Genomic DNA, 17,988 nt, shown 5'->3' with positions numbered 1-17,988 from the left:
GTCAGCATTTAATAAACCCGATGGTATTACTCATGTATAATATTCAATAAAAGAGGAAAATGACTACCATTTGGCTACAGGATCTTGTAACTGAGGCGCATATAATACGAAAGAAGTGCTTATCACGCGAATTTTAAATTAATTGTTATCTAACGTATAGGACTCAAGAGCGTAGTGTGTCGTTTGTTGCGGTTTACCAAGTAGGTATTAATTAAGAGTGTTTCAATAAAACGATATTGTCACTACTTATTCCTTTAAAATTATAAGTCCATTATACTTAATTTACAGTAATAAACAATTAAAGACAGACGTGAAGTTATCGTGTATTTAAAATATTTTTTTATTGTGTCTGGCCACTTTTTTCCAATACGTGGCATAGGCACGAACAACTTCCACGTTCGCCGCCATTTTGACATCGAGCGAATTGTATAGAATCCACTGAAATAAAGCTTTTTTTCTTGATTGTGTTAAAATTGGCATCAGAAAGTGTAAGTTTTCCATTTGTTTGTTCCTATTAATCATTATTGGTATTGGAATATCGAAAAAACTCCGTAAGTTACGATTTGTATACTTTACAAACCGAGGGTGGTGACCGCAGTTAAGACCAACAGCGGTGTCGGGCAATCTTTGTTGTAAATTACCCTTGTTGAACGATGCAAGCGTAGCTAGTGCCTATTCTTTAGTCGTGTATATTTAATTATTTCGTTTTATCAAAGTATTTTGTAGTTGCAATTTACTACGTAAGAAAACATTCTACGTCAAATTTCAGTAAGGCCTGCCATGTCATTATCATTGATTGAAATAACGTGCAGACTTGACGGATGACTCAGTACGATTATGTTAAGTTTCTAATAAATGTTTGTTATTCCAGACTAATCGCAAAACTTCAAAATGGGGAATATGTTTGCGAATTTATTTAAAGGCCTATTTGGCAAAAAAGAAATGAGAATATTGATGGTCGGTTTGGATGCGGCTGGTAAAACCACAATCCTATACAAACTTAAATTAGGCGAAATTGTCACGACGATTCCAACTATTGGTGAGTATTCATTCATTAATCCGTTTTACTTTTTTATTTTGTCTTGAAAAGATAATCTAAAGTTACAAGAAAAAATCTCCACCAAGCAATATGTCATCATGATAAATGAAAAATGAAAACTAATGTTGTGCATGAACTTTATTGCCTCAAGAAATCATGTTATACCAAAAAAAAATAGTTCTAAGTATTTTTGTATCCATATGTTAAAAAAACAATCTGTGTAGATATACCATTTACTTAACAGATATGATTTCCATACTCTAAATAAGGAAATAGTATTCATGTTGATTTGATCTGTATTAAAAAATGATTGCCTAAAACATAATAAAGCTACAATGACTAATTGTTATCTAGCTTACTTAAGATTGATTTCATTTGTGATAAGTGATATTTATTAACTCAGAAAAAGGGATATGTCTACAAATTATAATCTAATTAGTATAAATACTAGCATTCTTAATTAAATTCCATAGCTGTAACTGTAGTGGATAACATGTTGAAAATCATTTTACAAAATGGATCAAATTTATGTTGTACACTGTTAAACAATTCAAATATGAAATTGCATGACAACCAATAAAAAAGTTTATTGAATCATTAAAAACACCATGAAAAACTATTGTTGCATAATGTACCAAGTTTCCACAATAAGTACTTTTCCCATACTTAAAACAAATGTAAATGAATGGTGGCAACAGTATTTTACAATTTTGTGTATGTGTGTGTGTCATCATTATGAAACTTGTTTTCAGGATTCAATGTGGAGACTGTAGAATACAAAAACATCAGTTTCACCGTGTGGGACGTCGGTGGTCAAGACAAAATCAGGCCGCTGTGGAGGCATTACTTCCAGAACACACAGGTCAGTGCTAATTCCCTTAAATTATTGTTTTTGTCTATATTTCAGCTATAAATCCTCAATCAGATTCAACATTCATTGCTATAGAAAAAAATGTCTATAATAATGTGATTTTATGGCAAGTGTAGGAGTGTTTGATTCAAGAATTACTGCAGTAATGTTAACCAATGTCAGGTATTAATACAAAATCTTGTTTATATAGAATAATAAAGTAAAGTATTAATATTCTAAATTTGCTTTATGTTATGTTACATATGAAATTAGCTATGGCAGGCATACTTCATAGGTTGGCAGTTCTCTGTGAGTCATAAGTTAACGTAGAACATGACAATGTGGCAGTTAGTATATATAATCTAGAGGTTCATTAGTAATAATACTGCATTCTTTCACAAAATTCAGTAAGCTTATTGAATTAACTGGCAGTATGTACACAATTGGTAATAATGGGTGTGGTCCCAAGTACATAGCTTATGCTGAATTGATTGATTTTTTTTTATTTAGTAAAAATATAGGTTAAATTACAATGTTTTATCAATTTATCTACAATGACAGAAAATGAATGTCACATGTGTGTCTCATGCTGTTTATAATCATACATTTGTGAAAGTAGGTCATTGTTTCTAACTTTAATACTTACAGATGATTTCACTTCTCTTATTGTTAAAGCCTAAAGCTTTCTATCTCATAAGATTTTAATGATACATATCCTTTTGATTTGTGTGTTCTTATTAAGAACTATTTTACTGCTTACATTTTTGAGGATGTATGTAGTTTGTTTTGAGTTATGGGACACCATTATCACACCACAATCATTTTTACTCAGGAGTGGATTGCTTTGTTGGGTAGGATGCTATGTTTTGTGTATGCATGTATGTGACTTTTATAGTTATCCATTTTAATATTTTGCAATATAGCAAACTTAGACATAGAATAAACTAAATTATGAAAAAAATCAGTAAAGTAGTGTAGTAACCCTAATTAGGTTAATTATTAATAAATTATGAATATCATTTTTATAGGTTTAATTATGAGTTTATGGCCATTTCACTTATTCACACATGACTCATTCATTAGTTAACAAATGTTTTATAGATAGTCCAACTGTAAAATTTTGTCACACTTTACACTACTTTTGCGTTATTTCTGCATCATAATTAACAATTACTGATTGAAAGGTTCTAATATTGTTTGGTAACTTAAAATTATTTATAGTCTAGATCAAACAAAAACTTCACATAGTAAGTCGTGTACTATTAACACACTAAATAATCATTGCAGTTATTTTGTTGTCTGTGTCGATTAGTAATTACGTAATTTATTAACTCATGTATTTAATTTTGTGCGTAGTTTATAGAATACGAATTACGACGTATGAATTAGCATACTGGAGTTGATAGGACGAATTTAAATTTACTTAGCTTCGTCTTAGACTTGTTTGCCTTGGCTTTTATTGTTTTGATAATAATTATTGAGCTTAGAAATATTACGATAAATTCGTTATTGCGATAAGAGTTATTTTCAACCAAATAGATTATCCGTGGCTCAGGCATATAAATATTAATTGATAAAAAATATCCAGGATCACTTTAATGGCTGCCCTGAAGGGCAAAGGGCAAAATTAATAAGTGGAAGAATTGATTTGTATGATAATTCATATAGTTATGTAAAATGCACTGCTCTTAAACTTTTTCATATTCAAACGTAAGTAGTATTCAAATTCACCATAAATGTGTGACGAATCGAAACTATGTATATAATAATACAGATTATGTTTTGTTCTGTTTCACATTCTGACAAAATTCGCAGAAATTTTATTATCAGATAATGGATAGGTATCGAGTTATATGTATGTGATAGTGTATGACTTGACTTGGTTATTTTAAAGCTTTACGGTTGACTTAAATATATTGTAATGAACTTTGTCCACAACTGGGCTAAAGTATTTGTGTAATCATAGATTAAACCAAGTTTTGTTGGGTATCAATTTATTGCTTCTCGAAAGTGTTGTAAAATAATTTCAAGATGGGCGGAATTATACTAGGTACAAATAAACTAATCTACTACTTCCAGCAATTTAATTTTCTCATATACATTATATTTATAAAGTCTTTATCATATACGGAAGTATTATCGTTAATCTTTTGAATGTTCCTGCCGTCAAGTAGTAGTGTGTAGAGGTACAATCGTCTCATACAAAATTCTATTCTATTGTGTTATTGTTTCAGGGTCTCATCTTTGTAGTAGACAGTAATGATCGAGAGCGTATTGGCGAGGCGCGCGAGGAGCTCATGCGAATGTTAAGTGAAGACGAACTACGGGATGCTGTACTTTTGATCTTTGCAAACAAACAGGTAACCCTATATTTTATAAAAGACTAGTATTTTTGTGTTAAACAACTTTACGTTTTTCTTAGCACATTTCCTCTGCTGATATTGGTGTAAATATTTGAAGGAGTACAATTATCACACTAAATGCTTTTTTGTGTTGCTAGGATCTGCCAAACGCAATGAATGCAGCTGAGATAACGGACAAGTTGGGACTGCATTCATTGCGCAACCGCAACTGGTACATTCAGGCGACGTGTGCCACTTCCGGAGACGGCCTCTACGAAGGCCTCGATTGGCTTTCCAACCAACTGAAGAACGCCAACCGCTAACCGCATGTGCGCTACCAACTCACAGACAAATCTGATTACTGAAAGAGACTATGGTTTAAGATATGTTAACTTTATTTGCTATTGAATATTGAATACAATGTATTATGTGAGTTAACCTGCGATGCATTACTGATATGCGTCGCCCGGTGACCGATCGAGCATCGCATTCACTCAGAACCACTTGCGTTCAAATGACGTATTAAATTAATTTTGGTATTTGAGTGGTAAGTGTACAAATAAACCATGCTACTTAGCGATGTGGTGTAAGGGTCCACTATATTTGAATGCGCTGTTTGATCGATCCCTGACGACGTCGAACAAAAAAATAGTGTGTAAAGACGATACAAAATTATTGCAGATTTGTTTTCAATATTAATAAATATACGAAGGAGCAAAACGGTGGTACCTAGACTCGCTGAATGATCGTGCATTGTGATGTGGATAGGTTTGTAGCTGACTCGTGATAAAGTGAATCACATCATAACATGTTTTATATGTATACTATGTGGAATAAGTTGTCGCAATAAAGTATTTAAAGTTAATTCACAATTGATGACTTTAATTATTTAGTTAATGATTAGTGACCTACAATATACATTACGTAGGTAGGTACATTTAGCAAACAGTATTCGGGAGCGTAGGTTCTATCGGTCACCGGGATGCGAGCAGGAGGGCAGAGCGTGCGCGGGCGCCGGTCGGCAACGCCGCTGCGGCCTATTCACATCGCTTTGTGGCTTTTACTTGTCGATATCCATTGTTTTTTCTGTATGATTGTCACCGGTTTTGTGCATCTAAGCGTAATTATCACCTGACCTATTATAACGATGGTAGTTTATTTTTATGAAGTTATCTAGGTAGTTTAAGCTGTTATGTATTTACATCCAAAACCCATTTCGTACAATTCTCGCTTATTCAAACGGCTCGTTGTGATTGACCTGCATTTACAGTCAACAGCTTCTCATGACGATCCGAGATTAATTTGTAATTTAGGTATAAATATGTATTAGATAAACGGTGTCATTTTGAGAAGTGTTTCCGCCTACAGGGAACAGTGCTCAGAATTTTCAGTGGTACATGCTCTACACAATTAATTGTAACTTAGCATTTTTATAATAATTTAGAAAAAAAAAATGTTGAATCGCAGTAACTATGTGGCAAGTGTGATGGAAGGAGGTTCTTTTTTATTTTTATGAGAAACAAGAAGTAATGAAAATGCGAATTGTGACATTCCGGTTTATCTTATGCTGTATTATGGAATAAAAATTATCCTCACGAATGTTTCATTTTTTGATTTAATACATTTACCACTCAACATCTGGCCGACGTGGGAAGCCAACTGTAATAAACCTTACTCATTCATTTTCATAAATACTATATTATTATGAACGTAATAAACACACAAAGTTACTTAAAAACAAGATCATTCATTTCAGTTGTTTTAGTTACGCTCATATTGGTAGCAAATATTTAATTTGTACTAAATATTTCAGATGACTTTTGTAGCCATAGTATTTAAGACAAATTTTTTAACACCTGACTTCTTCTCCCCATTCCTCGAAGTCATAACGCGTAAGATAACAGCAAATTGCCTTCCAGAAAAGTTGACTAAGGTATTTTAAAGTTTTGCTCAATTTCTGCCTTTCTCCCTATTTCTTCAAACATTTAATTGAAAGTCGCCTTTTTACACTAGCTTTTATCCAGCTTAGGCGTATGGGATGAGCAGAATTGCGAATGAGACGTTTTCAGATTGGCTTTCGACTTTAATGAACTCAACATTTCTAAATTTCCCTTAATTTTAAACATAAAATCGGCTTCCCAGCTACTCAGTGAAATTAATAGTCTTTTTTTGTCTTTGTCACATCAACAGAAATGCCAGCTTCGATGTTAATTTTCGCCCGTAAAGTTAATATAATTCGGCACACGCTTGTTCCCAGAGAAAGGTTTCTTGTTTATGGGCAACCGATATCTTATTTTTTCTAGGTTATCACTGGCAGGCAGCAGAGAAAATGTTTCAAAAAGTGAGCTACATAAACATTAGATACAGTTTTCGTTTATAAAAGTTTCGTTAATATGTGCATTTAATAGTTTATAGTTATTTATTCAATATCATTCAACAATTTACATTGTTTTTGATTTTCACATTAAATATAAAATTTAAAATTAGCATAGGAAATTATTTTTAAGTGAAAATTAATAATTTTTTAAGCACTTTTCCATTTTAATTTGATTTACTAAATTTTATTAAAAAGTGTAATTTGAATGTTACTGGAAAATATGAATAAAAAAATGTTAAAAACAATAATAAGGTATAAGTTGCTTACACGTACATTTGCTGCAGCAATTGTGCAAGGCACTTCAACTTTTATAATGCCTTTACAAACTTTATATTTGAAACATTACTTCATAATAAGTAGATATAATTAAATAATAATAATATTAACGTGTTGTACAATAATTGAAGACAACGTCTACGTCTATACGTCTTTGAAATTATTGTAAAAGGCGAACAAAAAAATAAAAAAGTATTCTTTGACGACATTACTTATCACAGTAGATCATCGATTCTCACTTAAATACGATACGCATTATTATGACGTTACGACCATTAATAGTTACCACATTGTGTAATGCAAGATAAAGGGAAACAGATGAGTAGGAGTTCTGCCTACTTAGTAAATATATTATTCAGTATAAAATTTCCATTTGTATACGTCAATAGTAATGCGATATATTGTGGAAGCTTTGTGTGGGTGGTATAGGCACTTAGAATTTATTGGACGGTAAACGCTTCGTAGCTGCGTAGTGCGTACTTCCGTAGCTCATAGCGTAGTGTATCGTAGCGAAGAACAATGTGGACAATAACCCTAAAGATATTGCGTAGATACAAAATTCATCCTACTTATATTATAATCGCGAAAGTTTGTATATATGGATGTATGGATGTTTGTAGCTCTCGCGCAAAAACCATTGATCGGGTTTAGACAGAACTTAGTAAACTGATAGTTTCTAATTAACACATAGGTTAGGAACATCCCGATTTTGTGCTCCCGTGCGATCATTTTAGTTTTGTTGCAGGCGTGCTCGCGGTCGCTAGCTAGTGCACAATTATTAAAAACGGTCAAGATTGTGCACATGTTGAGTAGTTATTTATTCTCTTCCATAGTTATAATTCATCGCATTGAACTGATATTTTGTGTTTTATACAAATCTTTAAACATTAGGACTATAAAAATTATGTAGGTAGGTACTGTAAGTAATGATATAGAATATTCAACAGTTCCTTTATAGGAAATCGTCAATAGGTAACTATACCTCTACCATGTGTTCCAGACAAAATTTTTTGAGGTTCATTAGGTTTTCATTAATTTTTAGGTAACATTGAGTTTTACCAGGTAGGCACTTAATTTACCGCGGAATACTAAGTATCTAAATTTGTTTTTTTTTTTTATGTTTTACGCATACCCTACTACATACATACATACTACTGTGCTCCAATACTGCTATTTACAATGGCCGATAAATAAAAGGAAATTAATTTTAATTTTATTATAATATATAGCTATAATTAATTAATAATTGGAGACTCAGTACGGGGCCAAACTCTGACGGTCAATACAATGATTTTCCAATGATTGTGTTGGCAAAATGCTTAGAAGAATACGAATAGTGTCAAATTTAATCAAATTTCCATTCATACATCGGCCATTGAAAAGTCTATTAAGCATTTTGCCAATACAATAATTGGAAGTTACTTGTGTTGACCTTGAGTATACCGTCCTGCACGGAATTTCCAATTATTGTGTAGAAAAATGCTTAAGAGAATAAGAAAATTGACATTCTAAGCCAAATTTCATTCATTCTTCGGTCGTTGTAAATAGCAGAATTGGCCCTGCTATGAAGCACGTTCGTAAATCAATTAAGAGAAATTGTTTATGACATAAACCAGTTTTTTTTGTATGGACTTTTAGATAACTGTACCTACCTATGGTATGTCTTATAACATGAAAAGGTATATTTATTTAGGTATACTTCTTATATTGGTACCTACCCCATGTATTTAATCTACCTGCCGATAATTGAAGTTAAATGTTGTGAGTTGTGATAAAACCATCTTAAAGAGATAAGTTTATGAACACTAACAATTTTTCCAATTAAATTTAAGATCAAAAAAAATCCCACGAGTGACGTATCTACATATTATATCATACTTTTCACTCTTCGATGAATTAAAATAGAAAGCTTTTTTTATTTGATACAAAAAATACCTAGATACTTACTAATAATGGTGAATGGTGGTTAAAAAATAGATTAAAGTAATCAGATATGCTAAAGATATTGTTCTTAAACTGAATTTATTCTTGTCGGTTAAAAACAAAAAAAAACAACACTGACATTAAATATTTGAATAATGAACTGTTATTAAAGTAGATTACCAAGACACATTCGGTTTTTTCTAGACTCACTGTCATGAAAAATTATGATCTAATATTATGCAATCCTAATCCAGTTACATTCGTAGTGATTAGCCTTGTACGATTATCCGTTGGTTTTAAATAACGATTTTGGCGCCATCGATAGTTCAGTAAATAATCCATTAGAAAAAATATAAACATCATCGATAAATTATCTTAGAAGATTTGAAATAGATTTTTTTATCCATACGTTGTCTCGTATACATACGTTTTTGAATACGCTCTCGTTTATATTTACGTACGTAGCGTGTTTGTGTGATTTCACGTCAACTTCACGCTACAGCCGTCATGAGGTCGTAATACTCATAATAATTATTTATAAATTCTCTCATCGGTTTTGACGTTAACACTTTTTACAGTAATTCTCTAGCATTGAGCTAAGTATTGATATTTCTGTTAATATTTGCCAAAGATATGAAATATTTATTATATGACTAGTTGGGCCCCATGCCAAATCCAGATCTGCACCAAGTAAATGTAAGTAATTTTGTAAATTCTTATGAATCTGTTAAACACGTCTGAATTAAGCGTATTTTGTCGCGGCGAGACAAAGCAATAACAATTTGCGTTTTTTTTATGACAGGCATTTAATTCCGTGGGCTCGTAAAATCAGGGATAACTCAATTCCCTTGTAAATTAAATCAGAAACAAAATAAATAACGAACGAATTATGTTTGACCTAAAATTAAATTATCGATAACTTTTGTAATTTAATTCGATAAATAATAATGAATATTAGTGTAGACGGCCGTAGCTACAACTAATAATAAATGTCGTTTTAATATAAAGACCGATGTTGATGACAAAAATTATTTCGCGTTTGAGAAATGCTTATAATGCTCATAAAAAATCTTTATGCCGACATTTCCCGCTTCTTGTAAAGCTTGTTGGGTTCACGTTGCCTAAAGATAAAGCGTTTGTATCTAGTAATTCACATTAACATTTAATCATTACTACATAAACAGAGCGACAAAACTAGCGATCAATATTCTTTTGGCTTCTACTCAGGCTAAAGATGTTCTATCGCATTTTTTAAATGTCTTGAATGCATAGACACATTTTTTATAAATTCGAATATATTTCTTGACTTGTTGACTATAAATTTTTACGTTTTAAACTAATGGCTCTACCACTTAAAAATTAGTTTTTGTTACTTTGATCCGGTTTTTTAAATAGTTTGGAAATTATATTAACAGTAAACGTATGCACGTTGCGTGTTTATAATTATACCCAGTATCCATAGGTTTATATTCCGGTACTGTTTCTTAACTTATAAAAGTAATGAAAGCAGTAGTAGGGATTAAGTTGTTATTATGATTGGTACTTGATAATGGTGTAGTGGAGTGGCGGGCGGCGCGCCGCGGCGACGGGCGGGGCGGGCGGATGACGGCGCTGCATTTTCCCCGCCCGCACCGCGCTATTGCCGCGTTTTCCACGAGGGGCGCGCCGGCCCCCTCGCCGCATCAGCCGGGAAATCGCGCGTCGTTCGTCTCAGTCCGGCTCAGCCGTCGCGCTACGACGACGCCTGCGAGTCGCGCGCTACGATCGCGAACCTGCGCTCGCTGCACCTACCGTACGAACACAGCGCGCGCGGCCAAAATAGTGAGCTCGTGGCCGGGAGCGCTCGGACCTGGTGAGATACAGTGTAGAGCGGCGCCATGCTGCTGGCGCTGGTGCTGCTGGCGCTGGCGGCGCCGGGCCCCGGAGGCGCGCGCCGCCACGCGCCCGACCTGCGCGAGGACGAGCCCGCGCGCCGCACCACCCGCCCCGCCGGTGAGTGCCCGCGGCGCACGCGCTGCCCCGCACACACCACATAGCACATAGCACGCGCTGCCAACGATACTGTCCGATGTAATTAAATGCACATCGATCTTCTCATCTGCCCAGCGTCAGCGCGCCGCCCGCCCGCGCCGCTCGGCCGCGGTGAGCGCGCGCACAGGGAAATAAGTGGCCGGCTATAGGCACGTGTGTTTATGTAAATAATTACATTCCGAGGTTTCCGCACCGGTCTCTGACTACTGGATCAATTAAAACGCACGTACGCATTAGTCTCACAGCGGGGACTAGCGTGCCGGTGGTGCTTAAAACTATTTATCAATATCTCGTCGTATCGTTATCAGTTGAGTCGATACTGCTTGGGCACTCGCGGATAATAAACACAATACCACGTGAGAGCGGTTGACTTTCGTCTCAACAATATCAACAAACCGAGAGAAATGTCGAGAGGTTCTATTTTAGGAGAATGATACAATAACTAATCTGTTATCGGACAGAGTCGCGTCGAAGGTAATCTCTTTAGTATTATAAACTGTCAAAATCTGAATATGCATATTTTCTGGTGGTTTAACGCTCACTAAACAGTTTGGAGGCAGGAAGGCTTAAAAAGCGTTCATCTTTGCTTGTAATAGAGTTTACGTTTGTTACATATTTAAATATCACCATTGTGAAATAACTAAAAAATATTATTTTACTCTCAAATGTCACGTTTTAAATAGATTCAAATTATGTAGACTTCCCAAACTGCACTCCAGAGAAAACTGAAAAGATTTTTTTAAAGTTGTGAATTCTAATAGAATGTAAAAACTTAACTTGAAAAAAGAAACGGCGCCAAAATATATTTTAATATCAAATACTGGTGAGAGCTTGAGTGCTTCTGTTTAAATTATAAAATCTAAAATATAAATATTCTTTTAAGTGCCAACTAAGTTGTACCCTAAATATAAAGCTATAACATCCGTAACCACTTAACAATAACTAATACATTAAAAGGTATTCTCGCAAAATAATTCGCAAGAAACGAATCAGCATGATAGTCCAATACATTGATTAATGTGATATAAACACGCCTGATCAAAATATAAAAAGGCTGCGTAGACCAGTTTTGATTGACAGCACTTGTTTTCGAACGTAGGCAATGTAGGTATCACCCAGGCATTGCGAAGGTCAGGTCCGCACCGACGAGGTCCAGTCACAAGACCCCTACCACGAGAAATGGCACTCGATTACTATTATATCCTACTAGTTTTCTGCAATTAAACGAAGTGGAAAATCCCGCTGCTTAAGTTCATGTATGATCTAATTATGTTGTTAGTTCAACAGACAGGTACAAACCGAGCTATCAATATCTTGTGATACAAATGTATTAATAGAAGGTTAATTTGGCCCACCCAATGCCCCTTATCACAATACAGTTTTATTAAGTTTTATTTGTGTTGTCTGTGTTGTTATATCATCGATACACGGAGCACATGTACATGAATATCAATGTCGTATGATTCTGCAATCTTATCTTATTGTATTATGACGATTGCCTCAAACGTACTAAAGATTTTATAATATGTTAGCTTAGGCCTTTATTTTATTACCCATTAATAAATCGTCTTATATTGTTATTGTTTATTGCTATATTTATGCATGTGCAAATCATTCAGATATTGCATAATACGTTAACTAAATTTAAATATATTTTTCCACAGTGCTGGTAACATGTCTTTATTTAATTTTATCGTCGCGTTGTATAACAATATAATTTCATAATGGATGTAAAATAATATTATCACATCTAATTAAGTGTTCGGCATTAACCTTGTGTCGCGTGTGATGTCATATTTTTTTATTATTTGAATAGACAGCAAGGACTGTTAAGTCCCGGTCGATGGCTAACGTGACTCACGGCCGACAGCTTTCATTCATTTTCCGGACGTGATAAAAGTTACAAATGTTTGCCAAGATTGTATTAAGAACTCTGCCAAAAATTGTATTACCGAGAAAAGAAAAAAGTTGTCTTCGTGTGTGATGTCTAGACAGCCAGCCGAGACAAGGCGTGACGTGACGGGAAATTTTGAGACCATTGTGGACACGTTGACAATCCTTTGACTAGTTTAATTTGGGGTCCCTCGTCGACTCAACAAGCTGTCTCTTAGAACTTTGTGGTAATTGCAGTGCATATACGATGTATACAGGTATGGTTAGTGATCTTTATTCGTCGTAAACGCGTGACGTGCGATGGCTGTGGGTGTCGGCTGAAAGGGCGTGCTAATTTCAGGTTTGAGGCTTGCGTAACTGTAGTACAAACGAAAACAACGCGGAACGACACCAATGCTCGTCACCTGACAAGTTCGGCTGTCACATTTGTGATTGATTGTGACGTGGTTTATCGTTATTATATTATCGATTGATACGCATATGTAGAGTCATGGAATCGTATCTTTACTGAACCTGAACACGTCACTTTAAGTATTTTCACTTTATAAACAGAATGCAAAACAAAAAATACAGGATGAGGAATAAGTCGATACGCCACGATCGTTCTTGGAAGTAGAGTTAGGGACAATAGGACCAATTTACGATTCAGGTATGATTTGCCTAAAAGGTTATTTATGTTATTCGACAGTAAAAAACACATCGTGTATCTTATAAAATATCATAATAAAACGTAATACCTAAATGCTTTAAGCGATACGGAGACAAAACTTATATAACCATGAAACAATGATGCAACTGAGATTGCTCAATTTATAACGTGCGATGCAATGTATGTATAATGAATATTATAATATTTATAACAAGTAAGGTTTTAGGACATATACAAAAATTTGAATTTCAAGTATCGAATCAATCAAATCTTCGAAAATGTCAAAACAAAGTGCATTATCGCAATTTAAAAAATAGAATATCTTATAATCTACCCATTTGTTAACATACCTACAATTTTACTAAATCTTAAGCTTAAAAAAAATGTACCTCATACGTAGGTCAAAAGACCTGTACCCCAATGCATCGAGAAACCGTTTTTACCTTAAATTCTTAACATTTTTTATTCAAACGAGCAACGGGAAGTCTCGAAACCCGCGGTTCGTTAATAAACGTGAAAACAAAAGTACTTCGCGCATTGTTATTTTTAACTCTATGATCTCTTATCGATCTGATCTTTTAACCCGTTGGCGGCACCGCATCAAAAATACTTTTTATGTACACTCGATAGCTTGTAGGTATAATGTTTGTTATTACTTCGGCTTTTGTCCAACTTGCTGATTGCTTTAAATGTGACGTCATTATGTTTATATTGTTTGTGCACATGTGAATTGGCTGCGTTTATAGAAAGTCGGTTATGATTGTGAAACAAAAAAATTTTTTTTTTTCAAATGTTCCATACTGTTTCCAACAGTCCACTTTTTCCGTTCCTGGCAATTTCGAACCATTTCTGCCCAATACTGCAATATTCCAAACATAAACCTTAAAGTGTTTCACTGTTGAAAATGTTGAAATCCTTAAGCTTATTATTTAAGGCAACTTCAAACCATGGGTCATTGTCACAAAGTTTATCATGAGTCTCTATTAGTGATAACCACAAACCATTTCGGTAACTAAAGTGATTGAGCTTAATGCTTATAATAGGTTAATATTGTGATATTAAAACTCTAGTCATCCTTACTTGGAGCATTTGTGTTGAGAATTTATTATGTAAATCCATAAAATCTAGTGAATAGTGATTCTTGTAACATAAAACCAAGTGTTAAACCGATATTTATTGTTTTTCTAATAAGGGCCTCAGGCGATGAATATAGTCGTTATTATATTCAAGGTAATGGAAGAATTACTTTAAGCATGTTTATAAGTAAAAACAATATAATGTTAATACTATGCACCGTATTTGTCTTCTGAAAGTATTTAAATTTTAATATAATTTAACGTGATTTTTTCTAGAGAAAAACTTATGTAGAGTCATGCAACTACAACATAATTAAACAAATTACGTCTATAAATTTATAAACAAATCAGTTAGATATACTCAGTAATTCTTTATAATTAAACAATAACTTACATAATGTCTAATTTACATCAATGTTTTAGACGTTTATGTGTATAGACGCCATTACGCACAAGCATTACGCTAGATAACAATCTGAACGTTCAAACGTCGAACGTGAAGTTGTAAAGTACGCAAGTTATTAGCGGACACACAACCCTTATTTGTGGAATGTTTTAAATGCGCATTTATACGCAAATATTATATAAGATTGTTTGCGTGCATGCAGTCGCATCGCGCGTGGAATGAAAATGTACTCGCGCTTGATTGCGCCTCATTGTAACACCGCGCCGCCGCCCGCCGCGCGAGCCTGCCTATATTGTTCACTAATTGTCGCTTTACCTACTCGTATTATTTTACAATCGCCTTCTCCTGTTTCGGAATTCTATCGGCATGTCATTTGAATAAACAGTTAATATAAACGGAGAACTTTATCCGATCTATTTAGATAGGATTTGAGTAGAGACATACCTACTTACCGTCGACTTTGTAAGTGGATATGTTTTACATTCATGCGTGTGCTTTGTTTAAGTGACTGTTAGTCAAATACTTGATGGGTTTACAGTATTATTAACCTTTTAAATGAACGGAAGAGTAAATTCTGCAGTTCATTGATGAAGTAAAGTTAATTTTGCAAGTTACAATCATATTGCATGGCGTCACTCGTAATGTCGTAAATCGTGGTTGGGTTGCGTTATGTCGGTAGCGCTGCGTCGCAGGACACTTATGTCCAATTTAGTCGCTGGTTCATTGCCCCGCAGCGAAGCTGGGCGTAACAAACGACCCGCTGACTGACGTCACATCATTACCATTGCACTCAAATTGCATTACTCGAGGGTACACAACATGTGCGCTCGCATCCTCCTACTATGCACTCCGTTTTATCTACGCGCGAAAACAAAACTGACACCCGTAGTCAAAAGGAGAGACATTCAACTCAAACTATGGTGATGCTTTACATCTTGAATATTAAAGAATACTTGAATAACATGAAACATGATATGAGAATGTCGGAGATTGGTAACCGTGATGATGAACTCCGATGGACAGACAAAATAAAATTGTAGAGTCAAACATGTGTTTTGGACTTCTTGAGTTTTTTCACCCCACTTTGGTAGAGAAGCATTTGTCAATTATTACTGATGCTGAAACACCATTTGAACTCTTTGTTATCTGCCACTTTGATGACTCTTTGTGCGCCATTCATTCACAATGGTCTTTTGCCAATTAAACACACTCAGCCTGAAAAAAAAACACGAAAATTAATTTAAATGTAATACCATCTACAATTACAATGAGTATGGTGTTTGACCGCTGGCGTGTTCTCCGCACAAATATTAGCGCACTTAATTAACGCCCGACGAACTCACTTCCACGAAATTAATTGGGGTCAAAGAATTTGTGTGCATACATCTCAATTAAACCCGACGCTCTACCAGGAGTCATCGCCACATCCGAACATCACATAATTCAATATATTTTAATCGGCCGAAGTTACTCATGGCCCCATGTATCTGGAAATAAATAACGCCGTGCCATTCCTAATCCCTGACGCCTCCTGCCTGCACGCAGACAATAGACATTAATTTTCAAAGGCGCGAGATAGGAATGTCGTCCCCGCAGGTAGAATTTTTGGCACCTTTATGATCAGATCCTGACGTGTCATAAGCCACCCACGGGTCCTCATTAAGCCGGTAGCCTACAAAGGCGCCGGGTCGACCATAATGCTGTCGGATTATACGGAGCGAGCGACGGGCGGGTCGACGGCCTGCGGTGCCCTCGCGTGCTACAATTGCACACAATATGCCCCCGCGCGACCCGCCAAACCAAAAAGTTAGAAAAGTATCGCACCGTGGTGGGACGCCGCACCGCCGCGATACCATCTCGGCGCCACGCGGCCGCCGCACCGCGCCGCGCCGCGCTGCGTGCCACCTACACCTTGTCTCGATCCTTAAATTCGATCATTTTGTAGCTGTCCGTGTTCCTAAGGAGCACGTCCGGTGTCAGAGATGCCACCGCTGGCATTTAATTAGAAGTTTACTCTTAAGAACCCGTGAAATATTGCGCACCTTGGAGAATTTAAAGCGCCCGAGATTGAATACGCAGAAACGATAAATGTAATTCGAATCTTTGAGCGATCCGATTTATTTTATGGACATTTTCGGCAAGACACGTTCGAATCCCGAAAACGGCTCAGTTTATCTTTATCGATAATAAAAGTTTTGGATAATGCGCGATGTCGCCGTCCGCGGGGCGCGGGTGTGTCGACCGAGTTACGGAGCTCCTCCCACGTACGGGTCTCGTTATGAACTTGAATTAAATGAATGACGCAGTTGTATGAATGGCGCGGGAATGAATGTGAGTCGGAAGTGCAAGCCGCGCTTCACCACGCTAGCCCATCGGCGGCGCACGTGCATCCGCCGCGCCTCGCGCCAGCGCCGCCCCGCCCGCCGCTCTAGTGCGTATGCAGCCGCTGCGTTTGTCAATCGTGACACAGGATAGTTATGATGCATAAAATCTAACGTCTTTGAAGTTGCATCATTTACTGTGAATGCAAGCAAAACTAATAATATCGGTGGCTTTACGCCTCTGCGCTCGCGACAAGGGTATAAAATTTCATCAGTCGGAAGATAAGAACAGTTGTAGTAATAATTAACATGATACAAATTACATATAACACTCGTGTACGAGTAAGTAATTTGCATGCGATTGTCTCGTAAACATCAGAGTTCACTGCGCAATATTTTAATTATTTATACTGAGGAATGAATAACGAGGCCCTTAGTGTTTGAGTTAATACTAGTGTCCGATATGGACGCTGGCGAGGCCGGGTAATTAGGACGCGGGCTGTGGCTAGGACGTTTCGGACGCGTTTTGCTCTAGCCGGACAACACTTGAACCTAATTGTCGAGAAATATCTACAAGTTAGTATGTTCACAGGTGTGACGCGTACAGTCATCTTTTGTTTACTGCATACACCCGCATATATTAGCAATTAATTACTATAATTGAAAAGTATTCTTATCACATGCACGACTAGACGAGTTACTGGCTTATGTAACGCAATGGAATGCGATACAGTACCTAGATGTGTTTTGATTAATATGCAAACGGTATTGCATTTCTAGGACATATTTTTAAATGATTCCGCGA

The 17,988-nt window shown here is 35.8% G+C and overlaps 2 protein-coding genes across 3 annotated transcripts in view; both read left to right on the top strand.

Moving 5' to 3' along the window:
• Positions 1 to 377: 377 nt before the first annotated feature.
• Positions 378 to 5,830, top strand: LOC113498854 (ADP-ribosylation factor 1). The gene is made up of 5 exons (XM_026879000.1): positions 378 to 488; positions 872 to 1,039; positions 1,792 to 1,901; positions 4,124 to 4,249; positions 4,390 to 5,830. Exons 2-5 carry the CDS (start codon positions 892 to 894, stop codon positions 4,552 to 4,554), a joined length of 549 nt encoding a protein of 182 aa, XP_026734801.1. The 5' UTR covers positions 378 to 488; positions 872 to 891; the 3' UTR covers positions 4,555 to 5,830.
• Positions 5,831 to 10,168: 4,338 nt separating this feature from the next.
• The window catches only part of LOC113499108 (dorsal-ventral patterning protein Sog-like), a 65,490-nt gene continuing 57,670 nt past the window's right edge, over positions 10,169 to 17,988 (top strand). The window contains exon 1 of one of the 2 annotated variants that reach the window (XM_026879468.1): positions 10,169 to 10,799. In XM_026879468.1, the coding sequence (XP_026735269.1) occupies positions 10,685 to 10,799 (115 nt within the window). In that variant the 5' untranslated portion in view covers positions 10,169 to 10,684. The remainder of the gene's footprint in view (positions 10,800 to 17,988) is intronic. The other variant, XM_026879467.1, reaches the window with a different exon arrangement.

Source organism: Trichoplusia ni, chromosome 11 (genome assembly GCF_003590095.1).
Source record: "Trichoplusia ni isolate ovarian cell line Hi5 chromosome 11, tn1, whole genome shotgun sequence".
In the NCBI taxonomy this organism is placed as follows: domain Eukaryota; kingdom Metazoa; phylum Arthropoda; class Insecta; order Lepidoptera; family Noctuidae; genus Trichoplusia; species Trichoplusia ni.
The sequence above is the reverse complement of the archived record's forward strand: the minus strand, read 5'-3'. Positions and strand labels throughout refer to the sequence as shown.

Excerpts from the sequence above, each read along its gene's own strand:
- LOC113498854 (XM_026879000.1), top strand. The coding sequence starts at position 892 with ATGGGGAATATGTTTGCGAATTTATTTAAAGGCCTATTTGGCAAAAAA. Across the intron at positions 1,040-1,791 it reads CACGACGATTCCAACTATTG|GATTCAATGTGGAGACTGTA; the intron begins GTGAGTATTCAT and ends ACTTGTTTTCAG. Across the intron at positions 4,250-4,389 it reads TGATCTTTGCAAACAAACAG|GATCTGCCAAACGCAATGAA; the intron begins GTAACCCTATAT and ends TTGTGTTGCTAG.